Source organism: Triticum aestivum, chromosome 3B (assembly GCF_018294505.1).
Source record: "Triticum aestivum cultivar Chinese Spring chromosome 3B, IWGSC CS RefSeq v2.1, whole genome shotgun sequence".
Classification (NCBI taxonomy): Eukaryota; Viridiplantae; Streptophyta; class Magnoliopsida; order Poales; family Poaceae; genus Triticum; species Triticum aestivum.
Window position 1 is genome coordinate 745004426 of NC_057801.1, and position 12521 is coordinate 745016946.

At 44.2% G+C, this 12521-nt stretch overlaps 1 protein-coding gene and 1 pseudogene across 3 annotated transcripts; both read left to right on the forward strand.

The window, feature by feature from the left end:
- Positions 1-1113: 1113 nt before the first annotated feature.
- LOC123072142 (disease resistance protein RPM1) lies at positions 1114-5384 on the forward strand. Of its 3 annotated transcripts, XM_044495696.1 has the most exons (4): positions 1114-1196; positions 1441-1618; positions 2419-5196; positions 5269-5384. In XM_044495696.1, the coding sequence occupies exon 3, from the start codon at positions 2424-2426 to the stop codon at positions 5151-5153; it is 2730 nt and encodes a 909-aa protein (XP_044351631.1). In that variant the 5' UTR covers positions 1114-1196; positions 1441-1618; positions 2419-2423; the 3' UTR covers positions 5154-5196; positions 5269-5384. The 3 variants fall into 3 exon arrangements, with proteins under 3 accessions (XP_044351631.1, XP_044351629.1, XP_044351630.1); XM_044495694.1 differs by having other exon boundaries at positions 2419-5384; XM_044495695.1 differs by having other exon boundaries at positions 1126-1325; positions 2419-5384.
- Positions 5385-5998: 614 nt separating this feature from the next.
- Positions 5999-9544, forward strand: LOC123072148 (beta-glucosidase 2-like; annotated as a pseudogene).
- The last annotated feature ends 2977 nt before the right edge of the window (positions 9545-12521 follow it).

Below are 12521 nucleotides of genomic sequence, written 5' to 3' on the forward strand. Positions count from 1 at the left end.
TTATTTAATGCAGTAGGAGGGCGCTGTTGCGGAGGATGGCAAGAGCCCAAGCATCTGATCTGGGACAACTTCACTCACGCAGGTAATCAACGAACTTGTCGGTCTCCGTCAGTTTTCAAAACAAAACACAAATATGTTCGCTTCTGATGGGTACTTTGTGATTTTATACACTCAAATTAGCCAATATTAGAGCAGGGTATACACAAATGAGAGAGTATATAATCAGTTGGTAAGCAACATGTCTTTCTATCCATTTCGCAAGGTAGCTAGGGCAAAGCCTTCCTTCCCTCTATCTCCATTGTTGATCCTGTGGATTCGCCTCTCCTCTGCCCACCGCTTCGGTGGTCGGCGGGGGCAGAGGGATCTTGATGTCTCGCTTTCGGCTAGTAGATAGGTTATGGTTTTAGCCCTTGCAGGGCGACACTTGAACATATGGTGTCTCTTATTCTTCGAGTCAGTCATCGGGCTTCGATCTTCCTCAAGTTCGTTCTTCGAAACGGATTAGACGGAGCTTCGGTGTGGATTTCTGTCAGCTCCTCGGGACAACGAGGTTAGGGTTACTTGCCATGCATACACGGAGGCAAGATTTGTAGTCAGGTTCCCTAGATTGATTCAAGGGTTCAACGACGACGATGACGACGACTGTGGCTCCTGGGCGTTGCTCCTAGAGCCACATGCATAAAGACTTTCTTGTCTGTCCCCGATAAGGTTATTTCAACTTTTGTATCAGAGAGCCACTGAGGAGCGTCAACGGCAAGGTGATCCAGGAATATCAATGTATCTTTTGTTATTATATGTTTGAAGTGCTTTATACTTCTGTAAACTTTTATAATACTCCATATCCTAATGTTTTTTGGCAAAAATAATTAGTTGGTGGAGTTTGAAAGTAGAGTTGGCTTTGCCAACAACCAATCCGACAACTTGTTGACATAACGTGTCACGGTTTCTTGCGCACTAGACCACAAGTAGGATAGGATAGGAGCGTACCAACCGTATAATTTCCCGGGAATCTTTGGTTTCTTAAACTTAATAATAAAATCAAAAAAGAAAAGAAAAGAAAAGAAGACAGGACAATAACCAAAGACTTGACTTCCCCCCGAGGTGCCTTCGGAGAAGAAACAAAACCACGGACCTGCAGCGGGTCAAGGTCTCCTCCTCCTCCTCCTCACACCACGGAGCTCCATTGCGACCAACAGGTGCACACACGCTCTTCCTTATCTTAGCTTAGATTCCGTCTCTGCTGGGAGGCCTCTGGCCGCCCGGGCTGCGCAGGCGCGGCGGAGGAGGCCGCACTTTGTGCTCCTGGATCTGGCAGCCGGACCTAGGTTGTCGCGTGGAAATGGCAAATCCAGTCCCCGTATCAGGGTGACATGCCATTCTGATCCGATTTCTGCTCCTGAGCATAAATAAATACTCATCCCCTCTTCTTCCATGCTGCAGAGTCAACCAACTATCTCCTGATGTGATTGTCAAGTTTCATCTTTGGATGAGAGCTGTGTCCCCCGTGCTTGTTGATGCCAAATCGCTAACCCGTGGTCAATCTTTCCTGTCAGTTGCGCACGCTGCTCGGCCCCCAACCTATTCTGCTTGACTGACTGAACAGTTGTTTTGTCACCAGGTAATGATTTTGATTGTGCTCAGTTTCCCTCAAAAAAGATAAAAAATTGATTTTGACTGAATATGCACCATGTCAGATTAGTTCATTCACAGCTTGCAAGTTTCCCAACACAACTAAAATCGCATGTTGAACAACCAACTACCTTCCCAGAAACCACATACCATGTAATTAGCACTCTCCTTGTATAATTATTAGTACCCTCTCCTTCGAAGAAGCACACTTCTAGCATTTTTCTGACCTGTATAACAACTGCAACTATTTTGTTCCATAATAAGCATTAGAGTTGCATAGTTGATACAACTATATTCAAGTCAAGAGTGTCAAGTCATGCAAACGTGCGTGTAGTACTATGTATTAACATGTCTTAAATCTTTCCTTCCTTCATGCTACGGTTTATCAGGCCCATGAGCAAAACTCTATATCTCTTTTCTTATCACGGACCCTGTTAGTACTTTTGTCTGATTATCTCAGTGTCAGTCTGTCAGACGACAAAAAGTGTTGATTATACATATTTATCTAGTACTGGTAGTACATTGACACCAGGTATCTTCTCCCATGATACATTAATAAAAAAAATTCTTAAATATCAACAGAGCTACTCGTTCCATCCATGCACGAAACCAGTGGAGTAATGTCAACAAACCTATAAATTTTCAGTTCGAAAACTAGTGGAAGTAAAACAACCATTGGAGAAAGTTTCTCTCTGTTCATACAAGCTAAGCTAACTCTCGACTTAATTTTCTTGGATGAAATTGGTTATTGCCCCATTTAACATATTGATCTATATTTATTTTGTTCAGGACAAATGGCGGAGGCGGTGCTCGTTGCTCTCGGAAAGATTGGGAATGTCTTAGCTGATGAAGCTACCAAGGCTTTGCTGGCCAAGCTGTCAGAAAAAGTTAGTAATCTGATTGATCTGGATGACAAGATTGAGGGAATAGCGAAGCAATTAAATACAATGAAGAACGTCATACAGCAGATAGGCACGCCGTACCTAGCCGACAAAGTCGTAAAGGGTTGGATTGGGGAGGTGAGGAAGTTGGCCTACCATGTTGAGGATGTGATGGACAAATACTCATATCACTCTCTTCATGTGGAAAAAGGGTTTCTGAAGAAGTGCCTCAAAGGATCACATTATGTCCGGGTTTTTAGTCAAATTGCCGATGAGGTAGTCAAGATAGAGAAGGAGATAAAGCAAGTTATCGGACTCAAGGAGCAATGGCTGCAACCATCCCAGCTTGTTCATGACCCGTGCACTGAGATGGAAAGACAACGGTCCCAAGATATCTTCCCTGAACTTGTGAAAGATGAAGATCTTATTGGAATTGAAGATAACAGGAGAATGATGACTGAATGGTTGTACTCGGATGAGATGGAGACTACGGTGATAACGGTGTCGGGTATGGGTGGGTTGGGAAAAACAACCCTCGTCACAAATGTGTATGAACGTGAAAAGATCAACTTCCAAACAAGTGCGTGGATGGTTGTGTCTCAGACCTACAGTTTGGATGCTCTGTTGAGGAAGTTACTCGAGAAGGTTACCGAACAACCATCATCACCTAACATTGACAGGATGGATGTGCATGACTTGAAGGAAGAAATAAAGCGAAAGCTTAAAGATAGGAAATGTTTAATTGTATTGGATGATGTCTGGAACAAGGAAGTGTACTCTCAAATGCGAGATGCATTCCAGAATTCTCATGCAAGTCGCATCATCATCACAACGCGGAACAATCATGTTGCTGCTGTTGCTCACTTGACACGCCGTATCGTTCTCAAGCCTTTGGGGAATGCTCACGCATTCGAACTCTTCTGCAGGAGGGTCTTTTATATCAAGAAGGACCATGAGTATGAGTGTCCCAATCATCTCATGAAAACTGCTAGGTCTATAGTTGATAGATGTCAGGGTCTGCCACTAGCAATTTTATCAATAGGTGGTGTTTTGTCTTCGAGGCCACAAACACAATACTCTTGGGAGCAGATATACAATCAACTCTCAACTGAGCTGTCGAAGAATGATCATCTCCGGGCAGTTTTAAATCTGAGCTACCATGACCTATCTGGAGACCTCAGAAACTGCCTTTTGTATTGCAGCCTTTTCCCGGAAGACTACCCGATGTCACGTGAGAGCCTTGTGAGGCTGTGGGTTGCAGAAGGCTTTGTGTGTAGCAAAGGAAATAGCACCCCGGAGGAGGTGGCCGAGGGAAACCTGACGGAACTGATATACCGCAATATGCTTGAAGTCAAGGAGACAGATGAACTGGGAAGGGTGAGCACCTGTACGATGCATGATATTGTGCGAGACCTGGCTCTTTGTGTTGCAAGCGAGGAGCAGTTTGTATGTGCAAATGATTATGCCACATTGATACATATGAATAAGGATGTTCGTCGTCTGTCATCATGTGGATGGAAAGGCAATACTGCACTGAAAATTAAGCTTCCCCGTCTTCGAACTCTAGTGTCAGTAGGAGCAATTTCATCCATGCCTGCCATGCCGTTCTCAGTTTCGTCAGAATCCAGCTACCTGACTGTCCTCGAGCTACAAGACTCTGAAATCACTGAAGTGCCGGCATGGATAGGTACACTCTTCAATTTACATTACATTGGCTTACGCCGCACCAAGGTGAGGTCACTCCCAGACTCTGTTGAGAAACTATCGAACCTGCAAACTCTGGACATCAAGCAAACTAACATAGAGACCCTACCAAGAGGGATTGCTAAGATCAAGAATCTACGGCACCTCTTAGCTGATAGATATGCTGATGAGAAGCAGACGGAGTTTCGATACTTTGTCGGAATTCAAGCACCGAAAGAACTGCCCAACATTGAAGGGCTGCAGACTCTTGAGACCATCCAAGCCAACAAAGACTTGGCTGAGCAGCTGGAGAGAATGGTGCAATTGCGAACTCTGTGGATTGACAACATAAGTTCTGCTGAATGCGCAACTATTTTTGCTGCCCTGTCAAATATGCCGCTTCTTTCCAGTCTGCTTCTTGCTGGAAGAGATGAGAACGAGGCACTTTGTTTCGAGTCCCTCCAGCCAATGTCCACACATCTCCACAAGCTGATCATCAGAGGGAAATGGGCCAAGGGAACGCTGGAGTGCCCGATATTCCGCAGCCACGGAGAAAATCTCAAGTATCTAGCTCTAAGCTGGTGTCACCTTTGGGAAGACGAGGATCCACTGGGGATGCTTGCACCACACTTGCCAAACCTCACATATCTGCGGCTCAACAACATGCGCAGTGCAAACATTTTGGTTCTTTCTGCAGATTCCTTCCCTCACCTGAAGAGCCTTACACTGAAGCACATGCATAATGTCAACGAGCTAAAGATCATCGATGGCGCCCTTCCGAGCATCGAAGGTTTGTATGTCGTGTCATTGTCGAAGCTGGATAAGGTCCCTCAAGGCATTGAATCCCTTAGTTCCCTGAAGAAGCTCTGGCTGCTGGGCTTGCACGGGGGCTTCAAAGCTCAGTGGGACAAGAACGGAATGCAGCAGAAGATGGTGCATGTTCAGGAGCTTCGTGTCTGAATGTGGCACAGCGGTTCTTTCTGCAGTGGCTTTAATCATTCTGGTATGTTATAATTATTAAGACATCATTTGCGAGCCTTGTACTTCTATATCGTGATACGATTTCTGTTTTCAGGAGGCCCTGTATTTCAGTTTGATGCTGTAATACTGATTTCAGGAAACAGTTGTGTCGAACATGTGAGAAAACAATGTTGTGGAATTTGTTTACCTTGTTGTTAGTAGATACCGCCCGATCTATGTTTCTGCTGCATCCTGGTTGTCGTTCTCGAAGAGGCACATCCTCGACCGATACTGATTTCCGTGTCCAAGTGAAGCCCCTGCTCGAGTTGAGAGTCCGAGAGGCGGGATTTTGTAGGAGCTCAACTCAAAAACTGCTGTGTTTTATGTGAAGAAAATGTTTTTTTTAGTAGCAGTTGTTTTAATTCCGGTTTAGGCCGCTGCCTGGAGTTTGTACAGCTTTACTGATCCTTCATAGGTTGTACCCTGTACATCAGTAGCACAAATGCCAAGCCTGATCACCGAGTCTGGAGTTAAGCTCTGGTCAGGGGAAAAAAATGCCCTTTAATTTCTTAGTCCTCTCAGGTTGACTGGGGAGCTGTTCTTTGACGTAATGCCCATGAAAAAGAGTTTCATAAATTTTATTCGCCATGGCAACACAAAAGAGCCGCTTCGGTGCATCCTCTAATCGAATCAACGGTGGAGAGTAAAACATACGCCTAGATATCTTAGGTACACTGCCGATGTGCATGTAGGATTATTAGACACTTGTAAGCACAAGATTATCTCACCACCCGTCCATGTGCTTCAACAGTCGGATTTGATGGACACACGTGGTTTGGTCACTCGTTGCTGTCAAAAAAGTAATGAGAGTTGGGGACCGTTTGAGCAGGCAGGATGAGCGATAAGCTAACCTGTCATGGCCACAAAGGCACATATCATCAGTACAGATACAGACAGGCCGCTGCCATGGCCTTCTTCTTCGTCTTGCTCCTCGCCGCCCATGGCGCGGCCCCTGCTCTTGGCTTCACGCGGAGCGACTTCCCGCCGGACTTCGTCTTCGGCGCCGCCACCTCCGCGTACCAGGTAACCGTGCATTTGTTTCCCTTGGTCAGCTGGTTTCTCTGTTAATTTGCTCTGTTTTTTTATGCAGTATGAGGGCGCCGTGGCTGAGGACGGCAGGAGCCCAAGCATCTGGGACACCTTCACTCACATTGGTAATCAACGAACTTGTCGGTTTTGTGCAGGTGTTGATCAAATCTGTTTCCAAAACAAAACAAAATCTGCTTGCCTCTGAATGACAGGGAAAATGGCGGACAAAAGCACAGGGGACGTCGCTTCTGACGGGTACCACAAGTACAAGGTAATCACGGTGAAAGTTTACATGGCCGACATGGATGATAACCTGAACATTCTGTGGAAGGGAAAAAAAATGTCCGATTGTTGTTTGTTTCAGATTATACTAATCCTGGGCAGTATCATCCGACATTTCAGGATGATGTCAAGCTCATGGCTGACACTAACCTGGAGGCTTACAGATTCTCCATCTCCTGGCCAAGGCTTATTCCAAGTATAAAAGCTTTCCACAATATCTCTACTGCTGTATAAAATGAATTTGCACGGACAATAATAACTGATCTTTGGCTTGCAGATGGGAGGGGAGCTGTCAATCCAAAGGGGTTAGAGTACTACAACAACCTTATAAATGAGCTGGTGAAACATGGTAAGCTTATTTAGAGTAAAATAGCTTATAAATTCGAATATACTGACAAACTTTTTCATCTTTCAACAATATACTACTCCTTCTGTAAAGAAATATAGTGATCTAAACACTCTTATATTTCTTTACGGAGGGAGTACATGAGAAGCTGCGGAAATCTACCATAGTTTTCTAAAAAATATTCGTTCCTTTATTCTTCACTATCTGAACCACAATGTCCTTGCTGTTTAGGGATTCAAATCCATGTGATGCTTTACCATCTCGATTTCCCGCAAGTTTTGGATGATGAATATGGAGGATGGTTAAGCCCTTGAGTTGTGTAAGAACCTGTAATTTTTCCATTGTGGTGATGAAATTTCTCAAAATCTGAAATTGATCAACCTTTTTTGGAATTTAGATCATTGAGGTCGTCTATGCAAAATTATGTGCAGATAATTGAATGATCCCTACTTTCTCAGTTACATATTTCCTAACAGGTGGTACTGCAAAATGCAGGGAGGATTTCACGGCATTTGCAGATGTATGCTTTAGAGAGTTTGGAGACAGGGTTTCCTTTTGGACTACGATCAGCGAACCTAATGTCGTCCCAGCCGACTCTTACGGTAGTGGAAAATTTCCACCCGGGCGTTGCTCTGATCCTTTTGGGCGAACAAAATGTACCGCGGGGAACTCAACCGTGGAACCGTACATAGCAGCTCATAACATGATACTGGCACATGCATCTGTTACTAGACTTTACAGAGAAAAATATCGAGTGAGTTATCTTGTGCCAAATATTAACAACTCTTTTTTGCCGGCAGATTTAAGTTGTAATCTAAGATTAATTTTGAAACACTAGTATTGTCAAACCAATCCAGAAGAAAGTACTTGTTAACTGCATAATTTACTACGGAGTCTTCATGATTGCAATTTTTTTGTATAATATTATATTTTCTATGTTTTAGAAACAATATTTGTATGCTAACAAAAATATTCTTGTGTGTAGGCCGTGCAAATGGGAGTTGTTGGCATAAATGTTTACTCCCATTGGACTTATCCTTTGACGAACTCTACTCTTGATTTAGCAGCAAACAAAAGATATCAGGACTTCCTGTTCGGTTTGTATGCTGTTTTGACTCTTACCTTTGCTTCTAGATTCTGAAATTAAACGTGTAACAAACATGCAGCTAACCAATCAATTTGTGATATTTCGTAGGATACTAGAACCCTTGGTGTTCGGAGATTACCCCCGAGTGATAAAGACGAATGCTGGTTCCCGCCTTCCATCCTTCACAAAACTACAATCTGAATTTGTCAAGGGTGCTATTGATTTCATAGGAATAAATCACTACTATTCTGTCTATGCGAGCGATCGTCCTCTAAAGAATGGTGTTCGCGACTATGCAGCAGACATGTCAGTTTACAAGAGAGGTAAGAAAATTTTATATTTGCATTGGCGTATTGCTCCATCATTGTTCATGAGTTTAGCGGCTAAAATTGGGAATTTGACTCATTTATCTAACACAACTTGTTAAGGCATATAGAAATGTTTGTTTTTTGCGATGGGTGATAGAAATGTGTTAACAGATGTACTGACCAAATAGTGTATCGAAGCTTTCGAAACATATACTAACAAGTTATTTGCTTCTTTGATGCAGCTTCTAGAACAGACCCGGCAGTAAGTGAGGTAAAGTTTTCCGATATTGACTGATAAATATGCTACTAGCTTCAGCTGTTTTGGACATAAAGTATAGGTGAATTAGGAATTCTGACTCATACAGTAAGCAAGCAATCTTAATTGTGCCCATTTTGCGAGCTGTGACAAAAAGATGCTACTACTTTTTATTTTGAATGCAGGATGTGCCAACAGCATTTCCAGATGACCCAAAAGGATTACAATTTGTGTTGCAGTACCTGGCAAAAGTCTATGGTGACCTGCCCATTTATGTCCAAGAGAATGGCAAGTCGATCTTGTTTCTGATCACTACAATCTCCAATATTTTTATCAAGCTCTCATCTTAAATATCCGATTCAGTAGAATTTGATAAAATTATGTCGATGTGTTATGCTTCTAGTCCATTCTGTCTGATGAGACCTGTCTTCTACCACGTCCTTCCTCTCTACAGGTAAGGCATCTACCAACGACACTCTCGATGACACTGACAGGGTCAAATACTTGAAGAGCTACATAGGGAGCACACTGGCGGCATTAAGGTTAGTCATTCAAACAAACCCACGAGAAATGCAGTTGCAGGCACTGTAGAATTTTCAGGGCTCAGTTACCATGATGCGGTTTTCGCTCTGCAGAACCGGAGTCAATGTGAAAGGTTACTTTGCGTGGAACTTCATGGACATGTTCGAGTTCCTCGCAGGGTACAATACACGGTACGGCCTGTACCGTGTCGACTTCGACGATGAGGCGCGGCCAAGGGAGGCCAGGCTCTCTGCTTGCTGGTACTCCAGCTTTCTGGAAAACAATGGCATCCATTTTCGGAGCGAGCTCGATAATAAAGGATCCCATGCTCAACAGTGAGTTATATAATCAGATAAATTGAGCTGTTCATTAATCTAGTCCCATGCATGGGGAAACACTGGATTCATCTGGGTGAAAGGAATTGGTGTAAGTAAATAATTTGCTTTTTCTATATGTATGATGGGAGTTAATTGCAGAAAACGACCAGATTTTCAGGATACACAGGTTCACAGATTTGATACGAAACCCCCCTAATTCTCAGCCTAATCATTTACAAAAAAAAAAACTGGTTGGTGGCTTTGGCCCATTTGATGACGATTATGGCTTGTGGGTCCTGCAAAAGCCGACGTGGTGTAACGGCTCGCGTTAGATGGGGTTTGAACTAATACTAGAAGGGTTGTGCACGCTTTACTGCAAGTTGGTGTTGTTGGATTTTCAAAAACAAAAAGTCCTCTGTTTCAAAATATAAGGTGTATTAATTTTTTGAAAAGTCTTAAGTTTGATTAATTTTTCAGAGAAATATACCAATATACGTAATATCGAACCAGCATCATTAGATTAATTATGAAATGAATTTAGTATTGTGATGTCGATAGTTTTGGCTCTGAACTTGGTCAAACTTAAAAAAAATCACTTTTTAAAAACTAATACACCTTATATTTTGGAATGATGGAGTATATGGTTTGGCGGGTGGGGGAGACGATGGAGTGTGTTTTTTATTTATTTATAATGCGGTGTTATGGTGGGTCTTCATAGTGTGATTCAGTGTTATCTGCTAATCAATCCATATAGCGTGGAAATTTTCCATGTGGGTGGCTGCCATCCCGTCCGCATGAGCTCGACGTTGCGTTCCCCTTCATGTACAAGATGAGTCTGTCTGAGTGGAAGCTGTCGATTCAGCCGTAGGATTTCGATGCAGCCCACCTAATCAAACTACCCTAAATTGCATCCACAAGCCAATCAGGACCTTAGAGTTCGGATGCAATTTGTATCAGGATCAGGGACAAATAAAAGGAACACACATGTAACTGAAATAAAGGTAAGATATATTGCAATCCGCCCTTTATTTATTACTTGTAAGAATCCACATTCACGAATATAAGTTAGAATTCATATGACATTTAAAACATAGCCCTGGATGCTGGGTACACACAATCAATTCTTTTCAAATAACTCTCCTGTCCAACATGGTGTGTATGGAAAAGAATCTCCTACACTTTGTAGACGTAACTCGCCCAAATCTTGAACATTTGAGCTACACAAATGATAAGCAACCACTCTTTTTCTTGATACCCACAAGAAGGCAATCTCTTTGTATGGATGGAACCCAAGGAAATAAATATCTCCATGCATATACTCACTTTCAGCATTATCTACGCCCTCGAGAACAGTAGCCTTGTCAAAGTCCTATTCAAGTTTATCTTCCACTAGTGGTTCTTCACCATCTCTATTGCAATTCCCTTCATGCAAGCTCCACGGCCGAGAGTTTTCAACACGAAAGATCCAAGAAAATTTTGCTACCACCGGCAAAAGGCTTATGTCAATCTTCACTCGCCACTTCATTTTACCACATACTTGGGTAAGCAACCAAACCTGAAGTCGGTATGACCTACAATTACGGACTAAAGCGCAATAAACCCCCTTCCTTGATTTCCCTAGATAAAGATCAGCACGCTTGGTTTTACTGCCTGTTGGCGATTTAATCACTTCATACTTTCCATGGGATAAGGTTATGCTGCAATTATCAAATGGAAAAGAGAACATATTAGGATGGGTAATACGATCGATGAGTTTCAATAAAAAAAACACTAAAAAAGTAAAACCAAAATTAAGTGAGCATGCATGTTTAAGGTGGTGAATGGATACCGCATGATGGAGTCATCTTGACAATGCACATAAAGCGCTCCTTGCTAGTAGACGGTGTAGCGATGCTCTGGTTGCCAATCCGACTGCATGTCGGCAATGGTCCCAGCCGCCTCCCCTCTCCGGACCAACGAGTTCTCTCCCATTGCCATGTCCTTGAAGAGAAGACACGTATTGCATACGGAGAGGGCGGCCATGCCGATTCCTTGGTGAACATTGTCGTGCTCTGAAACATGCGAGGGACGTAAGGAAGGAGAAGCACCTCATAGTGCGGCGACACGGTGGGGTCAAAGGCAATGCACATGTCAACGCCTAAGTCCTCCATCCCGGTGCATGGGGAGGTGGAGGGGGCAGGCGCGCCCATTGCCGTGTCGCCGGATTAACGACGAGCTGATCCCAAAGCAAGAGTAGGCCGTTGCAGTGGTCCTTGATGGACAAATGGCCGAAAAAGTCCGTGTCCAAGTAGTCAAGCTTGGCGGCGATCTTGCGCTGTATCAACGGGCTCCCGAAGAATTTCGGGGGAGTCGGGTTGAGCTGCTCCATGAAGAAGATCCCATGGAGCGAGAGCGGGAGGAGGTCTGCCCACAGCAGGCGGCGGTCGTCGATGACAGCGCGCCAGCTTTTGCAGACGCAACGGGACGCAGCGAGGCTGCGCAGCGCGAGGCGGCGGAGGACGCATGCCAGGATGTCATCGGGTACTGGCAGCTGATGCGCCGCCACAGCAAGGGCCATGGAGAACGACTATTTTTTTCCTTGTAAAACAGGCAGAAACGGGCTGATGGAGGAGATGTGATCGATGGAGGGGTGGGATATTTAGTCTACAAAGACATGGGAATCCGACTCGGTCCTGAGATCCGATCCGAGTTCGTAGTCCTGGTAGTTATCGGAGTGCGGCTGCAGGCTGATGGTATCTCCGGATGCATGTGGGCGATTAAATTGCATCACAACTCCAATCTACCCGTTTTCTAGTTAGAATGCATTGCTTGCTTCCTGTTCAGTGTGTTGACACCACTACTGGAATTCTGGGCTACGCCAGGTGTAATACTCTTCGCCGAGTGCAAAACACGGACACTCGGCGTCACTCTCGACAAACCCACCTTCACGGCAAACTGCCATCTTTGCCGTCACTGCCTCACGGCAAAGAGGCAGCGCACGGCAAACCCTGCAGACGCCGAGAGCCGCTCACGGCAAAGAGTAGCCACGTGGCATTGCCCGCCCGCAACAGATGGCTCCGTCAGTTAGTGCGTACTTTGCCGAGCGTCACTCTCGGCAAAGCATAACATCCTATATTTTTTTGTGCGTGTGTTCTTTCTAACTGCCATGTGGTCCCAATGAT

Bases quoted from the DNA above. Each gene is read 5' to 3' on its own strand.
- LOC123072142 (XM_044495694.1), top strand. From the start codon at position 2,424: ATGGCGGAGGCGGTGCTCGTTGCTCTCGGAAAGATTGGGAATGTCTTA.